Source organism: Nanorana parkeri, unplaced genomic scaffold (genome assembly GCF_000935625.1).
Source record: "Nanorana parkeri isolate BGI_ZX_2015 unplaced genomic scaffold, ASM93562v1 scaffold992, whole genome shotgun sequence".
NCBI lineage: Eukaryota > Metazoa > Chordata > Amphibia > Anura > Dicroglossidae > Nanorana > Nanorana parkeri.
This window is the reverse complement of record NW_017307260.1, coordinates 202,392-225,765: the sequence shown is the minus strand read 5'-3', so window position 1 is coordinate 225,765 and position 23,374 is coordinate 202,392. Positions and strand designations below refer to the sequence as shown.

The following is a 23,374-nucleotide window of genomic DNA, read 5'->3' as shown; positions in this document are numbered from 1 at the left end:
GAGAGGTGAGCGAACCTGGTATGTGTTCGCTCACCTCCTGATCTACTGAGCCGACCTGTGACAGTCTCATTGTCACAGGTCGGCTAGAACTATGAGGTGAGTGGAAATCACTCATCTTATAGTTCTCCTTTAACGGAGTATCAGGCCCAAGGGCCCATTTATATGATGCCTTCCATTAATGCACCTGGACCTTTTGTATAATGCAGTACACCGCAATGCATACATGGCTCACATCTGTGCATTGGGGGTGTGCTCTATGGCGCAGGTCCACTTTGCTGTACTGTCTATGTGCTTTGACGAGGAAGGGGCTCATTCATTCTGGTTGGCATCTCAGCTCTATACACACATATACCCCTGCGACATGTTGCTACATGTTATCACAATGCATACGTGTGAATGGGCCCTAAATTCAAAGTAAAAGCAAAACAAGAAGCCGTGTGCAATTTCAAACGGGTGAGGATTGGGCCGCGTTGGGCTGCCCTAGGCGCCGCGTCGAGCACGTCCTACGGTCCTACTGTGGCCAGTATTTATTCTTGCTTCCAGAAATCTGAAGAATGATCTTTGTGTGACCCGACTCTTCCTTCTTCACCCGAAAGAGGAAGGAAAGGGGCGAACCGCACACATGATGATTCTGACCGGGCCAACAACTGGAGATAGTCGTAGGTCGACCTGACAAATCTCATCGCTGACAGATCTTTGGGATAACGACGGTTTACATTATTCATTTATAGAAGTATTTTATTTTAATGCTCCTCCTTTTTTATCCTTTTGATCTTTTATATTTATACCTGTAGCTGGACCGAAAAGACATCCTCCAACGCTCTGAAGCCCCCCCCCCCCTGCTTGTCCAGTCACGCTCCGACGTCCGTGACCAGTGATGGCCACACTCGCATCCATATTATCATTCGATTGACCGATCCCTGCAGCCAGTCAGATGGAATCGCATGCAAGACAAGCAAGTAAAGTACCCAACCTATAACAAAAATGGAACTGATCGTTTGCACCCCTGAGAGATGTCGATCGGCCGGTCTGGAAATGTATTGATCATTTCTTATTGATTGTATGCCGTGCCATACCTTTAATAAGGCAGCTTGAGGCTGTTGCCTCAGGCGGCATATATTTGGGTCATGGGGGAGCAGCAGGCAGACAGGGTGGCATGGGCGCTCTGCTGCACAATGTTTTGCAGTGTGCCTGCTGTCCAGGTCAGAGCATCCCAGGTTTCTAAGAGCTGGGGTAAGAAATATACACATCTCCCAGACCGGCTCTTAGCAACCTGGGACACTCTGGCCGGCATCCCACCCAGCTCCTGGCAACCAGTGACATAACTGGTTGCCAGGAGCTGGGAGGGATGCCGGCCAGAGTGTCCCAGGTTGCAAAGAACTGGGTGGAAAGATGTCGAGCCTGCATAGGGTGGCATCACTCTCCTTTCTGGCAGCGCTGTCTCCTCTACCCACCTTCCCCACTAAATGCGTGCACCATCAGCAACACCCCCCTTCCCCACTAAATGCGTGCACCACCAGCAACACCCCCCCTTCCCCACTGAATGCGTGCACCACCAGTAACACCCCCCCTTCCCCACTGAAAGGCTAGAGACAGAAATGATCATAAGCACTGATCAATTCCGCGAACGAGTGTCTAGAATGATTTTATGATTGATAAGATTGCGTGTGTTGCGTTGCCTGAAAATTCAATGATGAGGAAATCACCTAGACTGATTTTTTTTTATTGATATTGATCATCGATTGACACAGAGGGAAGCATCAGAATTATCTGATAATTGAATGGAGGAAATCACACGTTTAAAACTGAACAATATACCGTAGTAGGTGCCGAATACATGGCCAAAGAAATGAAATATGGATCAATTGCTAGTGACGATCAATCGACAACGAGGGGAGTATCCTTGCGCAACAAGTCGATTGATACGGAAATCGCTCATTTGCCATCGACCAGTTTAGGTTGCTCTTTAACAGCGGTGCACATGAGGTGCAATGCATTTTTACTGTAATTCTCAGGGGGTGACAGGTTCTCTTGGAGCATTTGCAGCCTGAGCAGGTCAGGGGAGGAGCCAGGGAAGGTGCAGCTGCTGTATTGTCTGTGAATGAAGGAGACAGGGCAGGCCCGCTCCCCCAGCAGTCCAGCCCCTGCTACTTGTCAGGCTGGAAGAATAGAAGAGAGCAGGAAGCCCCAGGACAGCACGCAGGCCCCCACCTTCCTCTCCATTCCAAGCAACACCCACAGCCTTCCAGCAGCCAAGATGACGGATAATATCCCTCTGCAACCTGTCAGGCAGAAGAAGAGAATGGACGGCAAACACAAGAGAGGGTAAGCAGGCCTGTGGAGCCGAGGGGAGGTGGGGAAGCCAGGTCTGCTATAGACACACTGTCTCTCCCCCCTGCCCAGCAGCCAGGGAAGTGGGCTCAGCACTGCAGGTGTGGTGCTGGGCAGCGGGGACACAATACAGGCTGGGTGGACTGGCACAACACTGGTTCCAGCACTGAGGTGTCAGCCCTTCCCCCAGCAAACACCTTATAATGTATCTTCTCTACGTCCTGTTTGTATACAATTTTCCTTCTCCGCTGTGAGGCCTGCTATGGACTCATCTGTAATGTCTACAATGTAACCAGCTCAGTATTTACAAGTATGTATGTGTCATAGAAGTGTCCGTCTGCTCAATATCAGCGGAGACTGAGACACTCACTAGATCAGGGGTGGGCAACTGCGGCCCCTCCAGGTGTTGTGGAACTACAAGTCCCATGAGGCATTGCAAGACTGACAGTTACAGGCATGTTGGGATTTGTAGTTAAAGCACAAATCGAGGGCTGGAGTTGCCCGCCCCTGCACTAGATTTTTATATCTCATAGGAAGTCACGATCTCCCTTCTGTAGGTTTCTTTTTATTGTAGAGTCTCACTTCTCCTGCGACATTCTCTGTACTATGTAATAAATAAAGGACAGACCTGTACTAGCAGGTGGGGAAGCCAGGAACGGACCTGTGCTAGCAGGTGGGGAAGCCAGGATCGGACCTATACTAGCAGTTGGGGGAAGCCAGGAATGGACCTGTGCTAGCAGCTGGGGAAGCCAGGATCGGACCTATACTAGCAGTTGGGGGAAGCCAGGATCGGACCTATACTAGCAGGTGGGGAAGCCAGGAACGGACCTGTGCTAGCAGGTGGGGAAGCCAGGATCGGACCTATACTAGCAGGTGGGGGAAGCCAGGAACGGACCTGTGCTAGCAGCTGGGGAAGCCAGGATCGGACCTATACTAGCAGGTGGGGAAGCCAGGAACGGACCTGTGCTAGCAGGTGGGGAAGCCAGGATCGGACCTATACTAGCAGGTGGGGGAAGCCAGGAACGGACCTGTGCTAGCGGGTGGGGGAAGCCAGGATCGGACCTGTGCTAGCAGGTGGGGGAAGCCAGGATCGGACCTATCCTAGCAGGTGGGGGAAGCCAGGATCGGACCTGTGCTAGTGGGTGGGTGGGTTACAAGGTACAGTATAAGTGCTAGCCACGGTGCCACCAACATAGGTCTATAGAAACCTTGCTAGCCATGAAGCTGGTGGGTGTCCCTGTCATGGTGGCATTTGCCATGACAATTTTGGGTGAGGAAATGGTTTAAAGAAGAACTCTGGGTAGAAAGGTTATGAACCCTTGCCGTGTGGCTACCCCTGCACTGAAAGGGTTAAGTGCTAATTTTTTCCTAGGGTCATAAGTTAGACTCGCCTGATGCTCCAAGCTGGCTTATGCCCCTCGGCGTCCTCACATCCTATACACAGTGTATCAGGGGCATAGCTAGAAATCACAGGGCCCCATAGTAAAGTTTTGTATGGGGCCCTGTGATTTCTAGTTACGCCCACCTGATAACCCAAACAGCCCACCTGACTGTGACCCTGCAGAGCCCACCATAGACTCTCTATGGTGATCTCTGCAGGGTCTCAGGTGGGTGGTCAAGCCCTCTTACCTGTCAGCCCCGATCCGCTGTCCGCCTCCTTCTCCTCCACGGGTGCTGTCTCCTCCTCTGTCGCCAGGCCACACCTCCTCCGTCACCAGGCCCCACCTCCTGCCTCCTCCATCGCTGCCGATGACAGGCCAAGCCACCTCCTCCGAAGCTGCTAGTTGTCACCGACTCAGCAGCGGCTGTGAGGAGGAACGTTAGTTGTCAGTGATGTGAATAGCGGAGCGTTCCTCCTCACAGCTGCCAGTGATAGCCAGCAGCCTGAGATGCCATAGCGGCCCAGGCGGCCCGCACGGCATCAGGGGTATGTCCGGGCAGGGCCCTCCTGTGCCCCATAGCGGGGGCCTGGGTCGCTATGGAGATTGTTCCGCCACTGCAATGTATAGAACGTGATGACTCGCTGGACCTTAGGCTGCTGCAGCGAGAGGCTCCAGGGACCCATCTAAGAGCAAGTCAGCTTGGAGGATCGAGTATAACTTTTTTGTTTTGTTTTAACCCTAGGTAAAAGCGAGCACTCATCCCTTGCAGTGCGACAGTTCTGCTTTAAGGGAAGCTCCGTTGTAACCCACGCGAGAGGGAGTTCTATACAGTTATATCTGTCCTTGTAAGATAATCATTCTCTTTCCCCCACAATACAGGGACTCGCCCCTTCAGCGTGTGTCAGTGTTCACTGCCTGGACTGGGTTAAAGTGTGCCTGTCATGAGAGAAATACCAATGCTTTCTGAAAATGCTAATGGCCTGGCTGTGTTTGGCTTTAGTACTTGAGACACAGAGCAGGAACAAGCAAGAGGCCAATGAAAGTCAGAGCTAGTGATCGCTCCCCCAGTGATCAGACTTCACCATTGCAACTTTGTAGCAAATCACAAAATGAGAAGCTGCAGCAGGGGCTGATCTGAGTTACACATTTGTAAACGCAGCCAATAAGTGCACGGATGCCAGGTTTTACATGATTGTGTCTTCTCTGAGCCGGCATCTCAGTTCAGGGAGTAACTGGCGACCTTGTACAATGCCTGAACAAAGATGGTGCCTTCCTTCGGGAGAGAAGAGGAGGTTAAAGCAGTTGTCAGGGGTAGTATTGTGCACACTGAAATGTATTTGATTGTTTTTGTTTTTACATTTCTATGGAACAGTGCCCCATCACTGGTGTCATTGGGAGAAATAGTGGTCTATCGTTGGTGTCAATGGGAGGAATAGTGCCGTGTCAGTGGTGTCAAGTTCTTTGCCTGATGAAGGGGATCCTGTGAGAGCCAGAAACGTTGCACTGAGTGTCTTTTTTGCTATGCAACATGTATGTGAATAAATAGACGTACTTGATTTGGCTTGGAGTGCCTGTGTCCATCTCTTTTATCTGTATATTTTGGTAGTAGCCATCCGCTGACATCCGCTGCACCCATTTCTTCACTAATGCAACAGTGGTTCTGAGTGCAATGGGTATATGGACTTTATAGTGGGAGGAATAGTGCCCCATCATTGGTGTCAGTGGGAGGAATAGTGTCCCATCATTGGTGTCAGTGGGAGGAATAGTGCCCCATCATTGGTGTCAGTGGGGGGAATAGTATAGTGGGAGGAATAGTGCCCCATCATTGGTGTCAGTGGGAGGAATAGTGCCCCATCATTGGTGTCAGTGGGAGGAATAGTGCCCCATCATTGGTGTCAGTGGGAGGAATAGTGCCCCATCAATAGGGAACTATTTTTGCAAATAGTAGGGAAGGGTTAGAACTACTGCAATGATTTTTTACTCTCTCTTTTGGGCTGGTGACCACTGTCACCCAGATATGGTCTGATGGGACATCCAAAATGTTACAGTTGTCAAGTCTTCATGGGGTCTTCGAGGGTGCTTAATGAAGTGGTGAAGTTATCTCAGGCCTGGCAGTCCTATAATTAAACATCCCATTGTTAATTGTTGCTGCCATCCAACAACTGGGTGTATAATGATATGTTCTTCTTGGTGAATGTACTAGATCTGTAGCGGTCAGTTGTTAGCAGTTGGCGTGTTTGTGTAAGGCGTGCTGGCATCACTGTATATCATAACAAAGGTGTGTCTGCATCTCCCAATAATAGCTCCCATTTTGTAATGCGAGTGTCACGTATAAGTAGTTGCTGTTCCCTATTTAGATTGTTGCAAGTTTGTACAGATTTGCTGGATGCCTCTCTACTTGAATATTGAAGACTGTGATTTAGCATCCATGTCAGAGAAATACAATGTAACTAGAGCCCAAAATGTTGTATAGTTTCAGTACTATAGCTGGAACGCGCGGAATCCACCCATAAAGTCGCTCTTGGACTATTTTGTGGGACGCTCGGTTTTGTACAGAGCGGCCGCTGCAACGGTCTGAACAATGCACATCGCAATGCATTGGTTTTTATGTTTAGCGTGTTTCCGTGCTTATTCGTATGTGCGAATACGTGCAGAGAACCGCCCATGTGTGAAAGGAGCCTCAGAGAGATTTTTCCTCACTTCCTGTGCTGGGGACAACCTTTTAAATAGACAGGAAGTGGAGGAAAATCTGCAACAGGGAAACGGATAATATAAAAAAAACTGACGGGTTCTAGCATGACCTTACTTAACTTAAAGAAAGCATTTTTCTGTTCTGTTCTAGAATTGCCGGGACAGTCCTGCATCTCTGGACCCCTGTCCCGATGATGTTATGTCTCAGGATCCTAGCATCACGTTTTTTAAATGACTGAGCAGAGGTAATAACCCAAAGAAGGCCACTGTGGCCAACAGTGGGCTGTTCCAGCATATTTAGGGGTGGGACCACACCATAAAGTAAGTGTGGTTTGTGTGTTTCTGCCCAAAAAGTGGGCATGTCAAGTGTTGTCCCATGGTCGGGGGTGTTTCTTGTAAGCCCTCAGGGGCAGGGCCCTCCTTACCATCTTATCTTGAATTGTATTGTGATTGTAATGTCTTCCTTATATTGTAAAGCGCTGCGCAAACTGTTGGCGCTATATAAACCCTGTATATTAATATTAATAATAATAATGCTCTTCTTGTGTGAGAAATAGTTTTTTCCCTGGTTGGTGAGTAAGGGAAAATACTTCTAATGAGGTCCCGGACATTGTTTTATATATATATATATATTCCTTCTACTGATAGTTTCAGGATATCTTTAGGTACCTTCAGACCATCCCTGGTGATGCAATTGGGATGTACCATGGCCATTGGTGTTGCTTAGTAATGTGTCTACACTACAGGAGGAATAAAGTTGACAACCCAGCATGTCCTATGTCTGCATTCTATCCCCTAATGAAAAAATGAAAGGCCTGACAAATCTCACGAGCCAGGTCGCCAATGCTCCCTAAAAATTACAGCCGGCTCCAAACTTTTGAGGTTTTTCTCTAGTTGTTGTCAATGGAGCTATCCTCTAAAAAAAAAAATATCCTTCTGGATTGGATCAACAGACTCCTGAATTCCATATTAATTTGTCCGCCCCTGCCATAATGGCATGTTTCTGGAAACCGTATGTAGTGGCATGACTCTCCTGCATGAGGATAAACCCATAATGGCTGCCTCGTTCATTCTTTCACATAATGCCACGTTAATGGGAACATGGATCTGATTCTGTATAGTCACATGACTATCCTGCAGGAGGGTAAACCCGCCAACCCATAATGGCCGCTACCTCTATATTTTATCTTAAAATTCCCTTGTATAGGAAGCCTGAGGCTAGTGTAGTCAGGTCTGTCCTATAGAGGGATAAAGCTACCTGACCATCATGGCTGATGCCTCCGTTATTTGTCTTACAATGTCACATGGAGCTGTTGCCATACCCCAGGGCAAATGTAGGCAGGTCTCCATTGCGCCTCTGATGGGAGACGCATCACAAACAGGGCTGACCATTACACTAATTCTTGTATTAAGAGAACACTCCGCTGCGGTTGGTCAGACTCCTCATTATGTGAGAAGATGATTCAGCTGTTCCCTTGGCCTGTTGTGAATGATGTCAGCGACTGGTACAGAAGATGCTTATCTTACAGGAAGAGTTGGCAAAATTAGAACCTCATCCTAATGGACATGTAATGGTGTTTTCCTGATCTGCTCATTATTGAAAGACTCGATCGATCTTCTGAGATTCCCCAACATTTCCTTTGTGTATTGAGCACGCCGGGATACCCAGGAGGGATAGCACTGGTGCTTCTGTGCTGCCAAAGCCAAAACACCCCCAAATGATAGTACTGATGCTGGGGACTGCATGCAGTATGTCAGGGGGTATGCATGTGCTGTTATATAAAGTGTGCCTGGTTTTTAGAAATTATCTTTTACGGATCAGATGTGTTGATGTATCTTATCATAATTTAGATTGATATATAAAGAACAACTCTGCACAGAAATTTATATACATTGAATATTATTCTTAGGTAGACTGGCCTTGGGTGGAGAAGGTTTGATCCCCCATCTGGACTACTGGTGTCTAACACCCCCACACTGGCTTTAGGCTGAGCTAATGGTGGCACTAACATTTCCAGAAGAATATATGAAGAATCATTTAGGTGACAGTGTTAGCTTTTAAAGAAGAACTCCAGGTTTTGTTTTTTTTTAAACTAACCCTTACAGTGGTTAGAAGACATACTTACCTGAACCTCAGACCCGCAGCAGTCAGTGCTCGCCTCTCTCCCCCTCTGCTCTGGCACATCCCTCGGTGTCATCGCATCTAATGCAAGTGAATGGACCTGCATTAGATGTGATAATGTCGCGTATCCTTAGACCACCGAAGCCAGGGAGAGAAGCTGTTGATGGGACCGGTCTAGCAACAAGGCAGGACTGAGGATAAGGTAAATATATATTCTTTATTTGCGCCCCTAGACCACAATGAGCACTTAACCCTTGCAGTGCCAAGTTAGCCCCACTGCAAGGATAAGTTATTTAAAATCCTGGAGTTCCTCTTTAAAGTGTATGTAAACCCAAACAATGAACGCCTTTTATTTACTTCCTTTAGGTCTGTGGAATATAGCATTCAAAGTGTTCTGTTGTGTCTGTTTTGATAAATGAAAACAAAACCCCCAAATATTATAAGGAAATATATTAGGACTACAGAGGAGGAGAGGTGTCCTGTAGTCCTAACACAAATCCTATCCTAGGGTGACAACACTGCTTCACCATGGATACAGTACAGTGATTGAATGTTGTCATCCGAGGACTTGAAGCGTGTTACTGGCAGAATGACCAAGTGATAAAAATACTGAAAAAAGAAAACTAATGCAGCTATCACATCTAAGGACTGTTAAGCTGTAATGTATTACATATTTAACTCGGGCTTGGCTTGTCATATTCATGCTGGAGGTGGGATAGATGTCCTTACTAATATCCTAAACAGAAGTAATGTTATAGTAGACTGCTATTCTCTATGTATACGTGCTAGTTCCAGAGCAGTAAATCCAATTCCTAAAGGGTAATTCCACTTTTCCAGGTGAATTTGGGAATATGGAAATACCCCCTCCAATCTCAAAACCCCGCACCCCCTGCTATACTTATCTTTGGCCAAACGTTCCTTCCCTTCCGCCAGTGTCGGTGTACTATACCTTCTCCCTTCACGGCAGCGCAGCCCTGCACTCTGTGTTTTGAATGTTTCTCGCAAATGGTGAGCACTCATTGGCCAGCGCAGTCACCTGACTGTGCTGACCAATGAGCTCCAGCCAAAGGGAAGTATAGTGGAGAGGGGGCCAGACCGGAGGGATTATTCAATTTTCCCAAATTTGCATGGGAAAGTGGAATTACCCTTTAAGTGGTTCACAGCTAGCATGCACCTTGAGAATGTGAGGATGGCAATTTCCACTTGAAGCTCCTCACTGCAGTACTTTGCTACATGCCAGATTCAGATGAATTGTTTTGTGCACAATTAGCTTGAAAACCTGCAATGTGTCGTAAGAGGAAGTGTTCTATGTTCCTGTTGAGCGCAGAGATGCGGTTTGTTATACCTCAATCTATTTACAGGTGTTTTTTTCTATTACAATCATTTTCACGTGAATCCAAGTATATTACACATTAGTCCTATGGAACAGCGTTCCTCAACCCCTTTTTTTTCAGTCACAACACCTGTTAAAAGTATGCAGAATCTGGAGGCACCCCAGTCTAAAATGTATTTTACTTTTAAGGGGGAACCCCTGCAAAAACGCACAATAAAGTGGGTTCCCCCGTCACATTGAACTGTCTCATTCAAATCCAGATTCCCCCCACCTTCACATCTGGAGCCCCCCTTTCCACATCTGGAGCCCCCCTTTCCACATCTGGAGCCCCCTTTTTCACATCCGAGTCACCCTTTTTACATCCGAGTCACCCTTTTCACATCTGGAGCCCCCCTTTTCACATCCGAGTCACCCTTTTCACATCTGGAGCCCCCCGTTCCACATCCGAGTCACCCTTTTCACATCCGAGGCCCCCCATTTCACATCAGAATTCCCCTTTCACATCACGGTCCCACTACCACAAAATGTGAGGCACCCCTGAGGAGGAGGGAGGCACACCAGTGCACCCTGGTTGAGGAAGGCTGCTATGGAAGACCATTACAGGAGCTGATATTGTCTTTGGCCTGTGACGGGGACATCTTGTTTTCCAAGTGTTTTTACTGACCGGCAGGACAGGAATAACAGGTAGTTTATTGCCATCTCCATGCAGCAGCATTACAGTACAAATAGGGTTTCATATTTCCAGATTGCAGAGATCCGGTGATATGCATTACGTTTTGTTTTGGCACTGTAAGTCTGGAGCTGAAATAACAAAACAAAAAATTAATTTCCATTTCTGCCCAACATGGTTTGACCTCTAACCTTAACCAAATAGTGATATCGATGTCCCCGGATCCTGCTGATGTGAAGACACCTAACTAAAGATCCCGATCACAAGAATGCATGTTAATTTACGTATGTCATTTTCAGCATTTGTAAATCTGCAGCTTTCACTGAACTATGTCCTGGTGATCCTGCTATGAATACATTTGTTCAGGCACTTCCTGTTATAGGGTGACAACGCTTTTGTCTCTGTCTCCCAGTTGTGCTTCCGCATTGTCACCCTGTCACATGGGCTTCCGATTAGGACTGCAAGTAGCTGTTTCAACACACATTACAGAGACACGGTCCGCTGTTGTCACCATTGGAATATCCATTAATTTCTAATGATCTTCCGCGCACAGCAGCACATACACTTGTAGAATGTATAACACTTCGTCTTGCAACACACACATTCTCCTTAGTTGAAGTGTAACAAGATTTGGTCTCCACTAGAACATTCTTTCGGTCTAGGATATTTGCAAGGATGGCTATCCTGCCTCTGGTATGAATGTGTTAAGTCAAGTCCAAATCTTCACCTAAATAATAAAAATGTACCATATTGCAGCTTACCTGTCCTCACATGTGGCGGCTGCATTCGTTTCCTTTTATTTTAGTTTTTGTTTCCTATTTTCTCCTGGCGATCCTGCAAGTGACACATTTCTTGTTATAGGGTGACAACACTAACTCACCCTAATGTATCTATGGAAGAGCTGAGTTGTTACCCTAAGGGCTAGTTCAGACCAGCCCCAGTGCGTTCCAGCACGATTCATTGCCCAGACGCACTGGATCGCATCCCGGGGCGGCTCACTGCGTTCTGCGGCGGGAGGGGTGCAAGTCAATGGCACCGCAGCCATGTGCCCCGGCTGCAGATGCGAACGCCCGCACCAGAACACATGGCACACTAATGCTTGCGTTACCGTCCAGTCCGATCCAAAAATAGCTGCAAGCTCTATTTTTTTTTCTGATTGCACTGGACCGGAACACAGGCATTGATGTGCCACGTGTTTCAGTGCAGGCGATCATACTGTGGCCGGGGTCGGGGGGCGTGCCTGCAGTGCCATTGACTTCAATGCCCCGTCATGCCCCCTCCCGCGAAAGAAAGCAGTGAGCCGGCTGGGATGCGATCCAGTGCGTTCTGGCACTGAATCTTGCTGGAAAGCACTGGGGCTGGTGTGAACTACCCCTGAGAGAGGACTACAGAACACCTCCACTTCTCGCTCCATAACACAGAAGTGTTTGGTTTTGTAGTCCTTATAGGTAGCTAGAAACACTGTAACTGATAGCAGTCAGTACTGGTAAAGAGCGCACAGGAAGTTATCAGCTCACAAGATTTCTAGCAGGATCAACAGGGATTTTCTTTTGCACTTCTTAAACAGATCTAACAAAACGCTTTCAATGATATTAACAAGAAGGAAATAGGAGTTCACTGTTGGGATTTACGTGACTTTTAATAGTTATTAAATACTCAAAACTGTTTCCTGAGGGGTTGGTGCACCTTATCATATGCACGGTCTGTGTCAGGTATGGGTCAGGTTTCGTTAAAGCAAAACAGTGCGGAAGTTTCTGATCCTGGAACAAAACTACGGCTGACAGCGAGCCACCTCGCATGACGTGATCTATTGAGTGACTCTTTGTTGTGTTATCCCAGCCTGTAGCTGCCAGCTCACTATACAAACATTCCAGAACACAAGAGCTACACGCGGCGGCTACACAGCCCAATCACCTTCATGTGCTGTTGTGTCCTAAGAGAATGGCATGTCAGGCTTAGGGAAATAATGAAGAGTTTCTGCTCCAGTCAGTCCATCCTAAAGCTGGCCGTACACCTATAGATTATCTGCAGACTCTCTATGCTCAGATGGAAAAAGTGCAACAGATTCCTCCGTCTACGCTGAACTGTGTGAATGGAGGAATCTCCCGCTGGGCCAAGCTTCACTATCTTGCTAGTCTAAACTGCTAGTCCAGTGGTGGCGAACCTTGGCACTCCAGCTGTGCCAAAACTACAAATCCCAAGATGCATCTGCCTCTGGGAGTTATGTCTGTGGCTGTCAGAGCCTTGCAATGCCTCATGGGACTTGTAGTTCCAAAACAGCTGGAGTGCCAAGGTTCACCATCACTGTGCTAGTCTGTCTTGCTAGAATAAACTGTAAAATGTTTGCAGGCCCATTGGTGGCCTGGCTCCTGGGAGATGTCCGGCCTTGCTGAGGGCTGAAGAAGCCAGAAAGGCCCCCTAGGGTGTTGCAGTACAGTAGTTGACAACGGGCGCTCTATCACCTTCCTAAATCCCTCGTTTTGTTAGAAAATGACCCCAATCACAAAAATGTCACTTAGGACTTAAAGGAGAACTATGGGGTTAGGGCTTTTCCCCATAGTTCTCCTAAGGGTAACGGGAGAACACAAACTAGCGTCCTCCCGTCACCCTAAGCTCAGTATACCGTGAGCTACAGCCATCTCCCCCGTCCGTTCCGCCAGTCAGCGCTGGAGGATGGGGGGGGGGGAATCCCTGCAGGGAGCCGTGAGTGACAGTCACGGCTCTCTGTAGGGATAGATCGAGACGTGAGCAACGGTATGCGTTCGCTCACTTCCTGATCTACTGAGCCGACCTGTGACAGTCTCATTGTCACAGGTCGGCTCAGATTATGAGGCTCAATTATTTTCACTCTCCTCATAATTCTCCTTTTAACATATTTATGTTTCTGCTGTATATTTAAATCTACAGTTTTCATAAAAATCCCTGGTGATCCTGCCATGAATGTCCTTGTTCAGGCACTCCCTGGTATAGGGTGACAACACCCTGTCTCCCTTGTCCACCATGACATACTGGCTTCTGATGGGTAAAACAAGTAGCCATTTAAACGTACATTACTCAAGCATGGTCCACTGTGGTCAGTATCAGGAAACCCGTTCGTTTCTAAGGATCCTCTTCCCACAGCGGCACATAGACTTGTAGACTACCGGCATCAGGCAGGATACACTCATAGGTGCACCCATAGATGGGCTGTTATTCTAGCCATTCATGGCTCGACTTGCAACTGACTTCTGCTGAATAAGCCAAAATTCGAGCTGTGGGTGGCCCTATCAGCAGCACCCAGCTAAACGAATGTTGATTTAAAAACTCTTGGGCTGAATAGTGACTGCACCACAACAGATGCAGTCACTGTTCGGGTATGCAGGGCCCTGCGGGTGCTTTGACTGCCTGAATACAATAGCTGGCATTGCAGATTCCTCCAGCCACACTATATTCAGCATGGATTGAGGAATCCTAATTTTGAGGCTGAATCTGAGAAATCTTTGTGTGTATACCTGGCCAGCCTTAGACATTAAAGGGATCTTATAGAAAAGATATCCCGATACATCTGAGCCCACACTAAAATCAGGATCACTTTGTCCTCATTTCCTAATTCCACTACCTGGCGATTATAATGCTAGGTTCCCACCTAAAGCGATTTGAGCTGGTGAGCTGTTTTTGCACGGTTGTCGTGCGTTTTTGTTTGCACGATTTTGCTTTGAAAACTGAGCGGTTGTCGACTGGTTTTCAATGCGTAGAGATGTCTATGGGACCCAAACCGCGTGACAACCACCGAAAATAGCTCCTGCACCTTTTTGCATGACAGGCAATTTTCGCAAAAATTTGAATAGCTTCCATAGACTTGAATGCAAATCTCTGTTTTGTGCGATAACGCGCAGCTGGATCCGCGCAATAATCCGCCTAGGTGTGAACATAGCCTAAGGGCCGGTGCACCTAGGCAATCTGTGACCACGCGGCAATCATGCACAATACCGCGTGGTCACGGAGTCGGCCATCACAGATGGATCACGCTGTGGGTGCCGTTATTTTCAAATGGCACCCCAGTCGCGCCAGGCGGGTCGCGTGGTTTCCCGCCGCGGCTATAACAGCCGTGCATCGCAATAAAAGGTACATGTACCTTTTTTTTTTTTTTCCTGTGATTTGCCCCGCGTATGTCTCCCCATTGAAATCAATGGGGCCGCGCGGCAATCGCTGTCTGCAATTGTGCAGGACCGCGCAATCCCGGATTGCTCAGGTCTACACCGGGCCTAAAGAGTACAACATACTGTAGGCCTTTCATGTCCAGATATCTGTGGCAGCCTCTTAGAAAACAACCTGAATGATTGCTGTTGTATGTTTCCCTTTATTATATAAATACATAACCGTGTTGTTACACATGCCGTGTTTGCTTTTAAATAAATGGTTAGTGTTGATTAAATAAATTGTATCAATTATGTGTGTGCTCAGTTACTATTAACTTAGATAGAATTATTTCCTGAATACATCATATAAAGAAAAATATAAATTTGTCACATTGAAGGATGAATGTTTTAGGTTTATTTTGTTTTTTAGTTTTGTATTCACTTATCTAGCGGTATTTTAATAATTCTTTAATAGCTAATGTCTAAAGCTGAGCTGGCTGTTATAATTATTATATTACATAGTATTTATATAGCGCCAACAGTGTGCGCAGCGCTTTACAATATAAGGAAGACATTACAATTACAATACAATTCAAGACAAGATGGTAAGGAGGACCCTGCCCCAGAGGGCTTACTATCTAAAAGAGGAGGGTACCCATGATAGATAGATGTTTGGCTTAACAACTCATCATGGGGTAAACCTAACAATGTGCAGTGAAGCCTAAAAAAACATTGATTTCAATTGGCCATATGAGTGCACAGTGACATCTAAAGTAACTGTCCCCCTTGTTGTATTAACAGGTGCTGCTCCTGTATGGGTTGCTGTGGCCGCGGAGAACTAAGGCCGCGTACTGTGTGGCTTGGACATCCCGAGAAGAGAGAACAACGCTATCCACGGAATGTCATCAACAATCATTGGGTCATAGGTGTCATACAGTATGACATTGAATACAGAAGAGGCAGGCCTGTGTGGTATTCAGGAATTGCATAGTAATGAAGCAGAAGTGACCAGCACTGGGAGACCAGCGTTAATTGTTGGTGGATTACACCTACCTCACCCTCATCATCTATGCAAAGATGGCATCACACTGCTTCAGGCTAGAACACCGGCAATACAGACCAGCCAAAATCTCATAAGAAGACATTTCTGGAATGGCCTGGAGTGTCTCCTCGTGAGATTTTACCTTCTCTGCATTTTCTTCCCGGATTTCTACAATCTCAATACAAATCAGTAAACTAAACATGAGATTGTAGTCCATCCTGGGAGCGAGCTCGGAGCGGTGACTACTTTACAACACCCACAGGGACCATGGGGAACACAAGTAGTCCCCCTCCAGAAGGAAGGACAGTGTCTCCACCAATTCAGAGATGATTGAAGGATCTACAGCCGAGTGATACACAAATATGATAAATTTGTTGTTCAGAGTTAAGGAACTCGAATGTATTTTTTAAGATCTAACTCCTGAGTTTGGTGTCACTTTAAGTGTCTAATGACTGGTTGCTATTTTACATCCTGTTTTGCATTTTGCCGGTGCAGTGTTAAACCGCCTATAAATGGAACATTTATTTTTGTCAGAAAGGATCCATTACAGAGACACACACGCTGTGTGTTTACAGTAATACAATTAGTTTGGTAGTCTTCCCCTAGGCCTGGAGCCCCCCCGCTGTGCCTGAAATGAATGAACCAGGGGACACATGTTGCACAGACGTTTGTTACCGCAACTTAATTAGTGACCAAATGATCTTTTCCAGTTATTGATGATAATTTCGGGACCTTGGCATGCTTTCTAAATGGCAGAAGTATGAATGCAATAAAAACTGAGTTTACTCGCTCTTAACACAATGATAAATTAAAACTTCTATAACTGCAGGCCACACTTACCCAATTCATAGGTGACCCCCTGACCTCACAGCAGGCTCCCGATGTGGAATAATTACCACCCCGGGGCCCGAATCAGCCATCTGTGGATGGAGTGTTGTGTATTATCTTAAACCTGGAAGCTTGCACGTTGAAGTAAGTGTTCTGACGCTTCATTTTGTGGCGTGTTTGTGGGTCCATCAGCCACTGTGTTTAAAACAAAAATAGAGGAGTAGCATTTGTGTCATTAGCGCCCCGCTGCTTTCTGACACTCCAAGCTCCCGGAGCCGTGACTCGGGGCTGTGGGGACCCTAATTGTCACATGGCTGGGGAGGGTACACAGCTATGGGCATAATCGATCGACTTTTTCTATATTTAAGTATTTTAAACAAGTGGAGGTTTAACTGCATCAACAAAGTAACCTCTAACCCAGCGACTAGTAACATCTGTGTTGTCTCCCTCTCTCAGTACGTTGTCTTATGGAACCTTAATCTACATTTTAAAGAGAGCACATACTGGAAACAGGCTTTAGTATGCAAAGGAATTATTTAAAAGGGAGTGCATAGTGTTTTTTTTATATACATTGACTTTGTGGTCCGAGCCTTATCAAGTAAGTGATACCCCGCTGCCCCTAAAAGGGGGCATACTCTGATTGTAAATGAAATGAATGAAAGCAAGGGGAATGGGCGGGTGGGGACGTTCGTGACCCGCCGACGTGAATCCCCTGTGAGCCGTGCCGTCTTTAAAGGCACAGGCTCCTCCCACAAATCCAGGCTAGCCTTCGGCCAGCCTTCAAACTTATTCATTATTCTCAGCGGTACAAATACAAAATGTAACTTGTTTTAGATCTTTTTTAGGCTAGAACTATGACGTGTTGCATCTAAATATTTATTTTTTAACCGTTTACAGGGAGAACTCACAATAAGAGAATCCCCACTCTTCCAGCTCATATTGCTCCTATGAAATCTAATTAGAAAAAAAGTGAGCAGCTGGTTCTGGTCTTTCTTATTAGAAAGCCTAGTATGCAATAAAACAATGGGGGTGGAATTTATCAAAACTGGAGCAGACAGAATCTGGAGCAGTTGCCCATAGTAACCATTCAGCTTTTCTGTTTAGGATATTCAGATAAGCTTTGAAAATGTAAGATAAAAGCTGATTGGTTACAATGGGCAACGGGTCAAGATTTTGTCTGCTCCAGTTTTGATGAATTCCCTTCTGTGTTTTTAAGGCATCCTGTAGTAAATTATTATTGATAACATAAAAATGTTACAGTAAAGGAAAAATGGCATAAAAGATCAGTTTTTAAACATGTAAACAATCCAAAAAAAGCAAATTGACCAAATCATTAGAGCTGCACTTAAAATGTTTCCTGCATTCAGACACGGACATTTTGGAGTCAGTGAAGAGTTCACCTGCTGTGTGGTTCCAATTATCATCATATACTGTACCTAGCTGCTCTGCTAACCAAACCGCTATAGTTGTCAATAACATTAATAAACTTTATTGTGTGTGTGTGTGGACTGGTACTTGTCTGGCTCACTAGTTCCAAGTACCACTATAGTGATCCATATAAGAGGTTGTATAACCCAAAGCCATGTGACAGGAAGATTTACAGGGTAATTCACAAAAGGGTGAAGAGTTTGGAGAAGGCCGGAGAAGTGAACAATCTAGGACAACATTGCTGAATTGGAGAATTTTTCCAAATCAGCTATGTTCCCCTAGAATGTTCCCTTCTCCGGCCTTCTCCAAACTCTTCACCCTTCTGTGAATTACCCTGTAAGTCTTACCACAAAGGACTGTGAAAAAATCTGCTGATTGCAAGGAGGATTAAGTAAAACTCACCTGAGTGGACCTTTCAACTTTGCTGCCTGAATAGTATTAGCGGGCCCTGTATTGCTTTACCCTGTTGTCTGGAGTTCTCCTTTAGCAGCCTGTGGCAAAGTCATAAAGTGGGATTATAGACCGCAACCAGTCACAAGACAATGGCTTGGCGGTGGTAGAGACGAGGAGACTTGTAGTTTCTGCTCTTTGCAAAACTACCATGTGAACACACTCATAAAAAGGTTCGATGGGGTTTGTCAGTTGGTCCATCTCTGGAAGAAAGAGGGACCTTCCCTGACCCCCCGCGGGGTGCAAGGCTTCTGACAGCTCTCTAGTCCACTTAGCCAAAGCCAGCTAGACTCCTCTCCTCTTTGGTGAGCCGAAGCTGACCAACGAGTACTAGGTTGAGGGCTCTCCCACGTTTTGGCCACATCCTTATATAGATATATATATGACAACAGCCCCCAATGTTTTCGAGGACGGGCATATGGTTATTGGGGAGACTTTTCTCTATCTATGGCTAGCCTTAGATAGAGATGACTCTATGGCTGGCTATGTTATACAGACAGTTTACAGTTGTCTGTCTGTATACCTAAAGATTGTGATTAGTTCAGTTACATGACTTTGCACATTGCTCTTTGCTTCATCATAAAACCTTATCAGCCTAAGTGATTGTTTGTAAGCTGAGCTTTAATAAGGTCCCAAGTATGCTGAGTTATGGGTTAAGGAGAGCCTTCACCTACCCTAGTACCCACTCCCCACACAGTCTTTCCTCTCCTCTGACCAGAACCACATTAGCAGACTCCGACCCCCTCAATAACTGAGTAGGGAAGTTGGCATTATGCCTTCAAGAAACAACTCTCACCCTACGCCAACCTACCACTGAACCCCTTCCCATACTGTGGTACTCTTTGCTATAGTACTGTGTACTTGTATATGTGTCACATGACATGTACGCTTGCATTATTTTATGTTCCTGTATTTGTGAAAAAAAAGAATATAAAAAAAAAAAAAGCTTAAGGAGAGGCCAGTGTTTATATTGCAATAAATCAGTTGAATATGGACTACAATTTTTCTGGTTGAAGAAAGAAAATGGGAACAAGCATCTGGTTGGTTGCTGGCATTTACCATTCAATATGGTTTCTAGAAGGGGAGAAGAGATATTTGCATATGGCTGTTCAGTTAGTAATGACAATCTGCTATCTTTCTCTCTCCATTTTTCAGGTTCTCTTTAATCAGTTCAAATACTTCTTCAACCTGTATTTCCTGCTGCTGGCCTGCTCGCAGTTCGTGCCCGAGATGCGCCTGGGACCCCTCTATACCTTCTGGGTTCCTTTGGTGAGTAGATTAAAAATGGCTTAATGTCCAGTTTCTTGAATTCTGTTGGTAAATTCTTGAGGGGCTGTTTCTAAAAATAAAAAAATGGATAATGTGGTCATGTGACCAATGGCCTCACAAACAGTATTACGAGATATTACTTGATAAGCCGCTTTAGCATGCTTTAGAGCTGAAGGAAAACAACTAAAACATATAAATATAATGGAGATGTTTTGCCTACTACAGAATATGTAAGACTTTACAACCTGTCCTGAGATTTACACAGCTCGGCCATAGCACAGGTGGTGGATTGCACCCTCTTCAATTAAGGAACACAGTGGTGTTCTCGATCCACCCTTAGCCTGCTGAATGGACAGTAAAGGAGCAGCAGCGGACATCACCTCTCTGCTCACTCTTCCTACCAGCATAGCTCTTGTCAACACATTTGGCCCTTCCTCTAGTAGCCTGAGTGCTGATTCAAAGAGACTGATATCGGGTCAAATTCAGTTGCATTTAATGATGTATTATTGAACTCGCAGCATTATGAATGTTCAGCTCTTAAAAAAAAAAGATCAAAAGTGCAAATTATTTTAAAATGTTTTTTAAGCTCTAGCATTGAACTTTAACCTTGCCACCTTTTTACTGTAAGCAGGGGCATCTCTTGTGGTTGTGGTGGATCACTAAGAGCTCTGGCTCCGACTCTGGCCGGGGTCCAGCCAAGCTCACTGACATCACTGGTTGGCAGGAGCTGGGCAGGACACCGGCCAGAGCGTCTCAGGTTGCTAAGAGCTAGACGGGGAGATGTGTATGGCCCTTATATATCTCCCCGCCTGGCTCTCTGCAACCTGAGACGCTCTGGCTTGAAAGGTTGTGGCAGGCACACTGCAAACCTTTTACAGCAGAGTGACCATGCACCCTCACGGAACCCAAAGAGATGCCGCCAGAGGAAATGGCTTCAGGCTGCCTCAGTGTAGGGACGGTCCTGACCACAAGGGCTCAGATACAGACCCTGTTAAGCTGCAGGCTACAGCTGGCATAGCTATAATGGGAGACATACAGCCAGCTGCTGTAGGGTTTATTGAGCGGTATGAACAGCACGCCCACAATGCACAAGGGCTTTCAACTATTGTGCCAAATGCGAAGGAAAGCATGTGGGTAAGAACAGGTACAAATCATGTGATTTCCATTGTGTTAGGCAAAACAGACCCTTGTTAGGGTTTTTAAAAATCTTGCCATTATAAAGAATGACTAAATGAGTCTGCATACGTTCTTTTCACAGGGGTTTGTCTTGGCCGTCACCATCATCCGCGAGGCTGTGGAGGAGATCAGATGCTTCATGAGGGATAAAGAAGTCAACTCGCAGATCTACAGCAAGCTCACAACGAGAGGTCAGGCTGGGGGCCTTTTTATTTCAATGCTTGTTCCTGTTTTCCTGTCCAAGTCTGGGGAAGGAGCACAGGGAGCCCATCCGGGCCAATTGCTAGAGCCAGCTTGTGGATTTGGGTAGTGTGTGGAGCATAGGATGAACCTCGTCTTGTGTTATGCGCCCCAATCTTCCATGAAGGTGACCTGATTTAGGGCTCAGTAGCATTGCACCCTCCCCCTGGTTCCTCTGGAGTTCTGTTATTGGTTTCCCAATGCTCAGCCTTCTAGCCAGCCAAAAAATAAATCTCTGCTGAAAAAAATACATAGGCTGCCAATTCTGATCTCTTATGAGCAGTCTAGCTGCTTGGTTGTCATGTTTGTCCTCTGTCTGCACACTGAGTCAAAATTCAAGTCAGAATTTCTGATGCTTCCATACTTGGTTGAGTGGCCCAGAAAATATTGAAATAAGTGGATCAACTTGCCAGATGGGCAGCTGGTATTTTCAGAAAAAGTTGTCAGTAACCGTCTGTATATGTTTTGGGGCCCAAATGAAGTACGAGTTGCATACATTTGCCATTGCTTATGTAGTATATAAAGTACTTTAAGGAACTCTAGGAAGTGTGGTCCTATTCTCATCAATGTTACTCTCATAGATGAGAACAACCTTTCTCAACCTTTTAGCCCAGAGGAACCGTTAAAATAATGTTTGGTTTTAGGGAATCTCTGCTAAAACCAGTTCATTAGGGGTCAGGAGGAAAATACCCCTTACATCAGTGACAGGTGGACAGGATGCTGCCCGTATAGTGGAGGTCAGAATGTCACCCTTATGGACAGCTAAAAAGATCATTGGTGTCCTGCAGCTTGCTCTGCTAAGTGACATTGGCCCGGAAACTATGGAGGCACCATCAGATGGGAGATCAATCAGCCACAGCTCACAACCACTTGAGGAACCCTAGGATTTCATTGAACCGTGGTTGAGAATGGCTGGAGTAGGACCTTATTGTGAAGGAGCCCTAATACAATGTATGACTTGCACAACTATTTAGAAATTTTCAACCAGGGCCTACTTTTGTTTGCTGGTTTTAATTTTTTTTACATTTTAGGTTTCCATGAGCAGCCTTTCTCCTAACAACAAAACATATTTAACTATTTTTCTTTTTTATCAGGCACAGTGAAGGCTCGGAGTTCCAGTATACAAGTCGGGGACCTCGTTATTGTAGAGAAGGTATCTAACTCTTCATCAACTTTGTTATATTAACTTGCACATGTCTGTTCTTGTACTTTTTTGTATTAAATATGAAGGAGAAGTCATAATTCACATCTGACCTGTAAAATGATGAAGTCTGACATATGGGGTGTTATGGGGCCTAGAAATAAGGTATTCAGGCTTGTATAAAGCTCATTACTTGTCTCATTCTGTTATAGATTTAACAGTATAAATTGCTTCCCCCCCTGGTCACAGATCTTTGTACCTATCGAATTAACCAAATATGTGCGATCTGCATGGGAGCAAATGTTAACTAACTCGTGTGAAAAATGTATGAAAGGTTGGGTTGTCTATTGCCCCATGAAATCTTGCTTCCTTTTACCCAATTTTTGGGGTGCTAGTGACTACCAGCTTCAAACTGCCCAGGCTTAGGTTACAGGAGACGTTTTACTAGATACTAGGTAGGTGTTGATGAAGGTCTGCCATAGAAATTAAATCATTCTTACCAGTGCTTCAGAACAGGCACCACATTTTGCATGCATGTTCGATGAATCGTACCCAAATCTTCTTCCAATTGGCATATTGGATACAGGGAGTGTGCCTGGGACACATTGGCATTCGGCATTGTCACATTCTCCTCCTTATTGCCATCACTTATGCTGACTACTTGGAGTAAAAGAGCAAATGAGGCTCAAGGGACGGGCTTTAAATTGAACCAGTGTCTTTACCAGAATGCTCCTTCATTCACAGAAGTACAGAATATTTCCATCGCTCATCAGCTAACCGGAGCAGAAGGGGAGATAAGCAATAGAGAGTATGAGCTGTTGAGGGGACCAAACTTTAAAGCAAACCTGATGCTTAGTCCTGCATAGGAAAAAGGCAGACAAAGCCATTTGGTGATTCTGATTGTGTGATTAAGTAGATCAGGTACTTTGCATCATTTTCCACCATCCCGGGTCCAGGCGTGGAAACGATGTTGTCCTGTTTAAATATTTAAACAGCTCTGCCATTGAGCAGTTTGTTTAGATGTTTTTGTTTTCTAGTCTCCATTGGTAAATATTTAGCCTTCCACAATTTGCGTTTCTTCTTCTTAAATTCCCTTGATGTTAAATATACTAAATCATGTTCCTCCCCCCCCCCGTCTCTCTTGTTTGTATAC

General features: G+C 45.7%; 1 protein-coding gene across 1 annotated transcript in view; it reads left to right on the top strand.

Moving 5' to 3' along the window:
• The first annotated feature begins 2,078 nt into the window (after nt 1-2,078).
• ATP9A (ATPase phospholipid transporting 9A (putative)) overlaps nt 2,079-23,374 on the top strand; it is a 74,735-nt gene continuing 53,439 nt past the window's right edge. Inside the window, exons 1-5 of the mRNA XM_018566960.1 lie at nt 2,079-2,325; nt 15,449-15,575; nt 19,551-19,664; nt 20,923-21,031; nt 22,175-22,252. Of these exons, the coding sequence (XP_018422462.1) occupies nt 2,102-2,325; nt 15,449-15,575; nt 19,551-19,664; nt 20,923-21,031; nt 22,175-22,252 (652 nt within the window). The 5' untranslated portion in view covers nt 2,079-2,101. The remainder of the gene's footprint in view (nt 2,326-15,448; nt 15,576-19,550; nt 19,665-20,922; nt 21,032-22,174; nt 22,253-23,374) is intronic.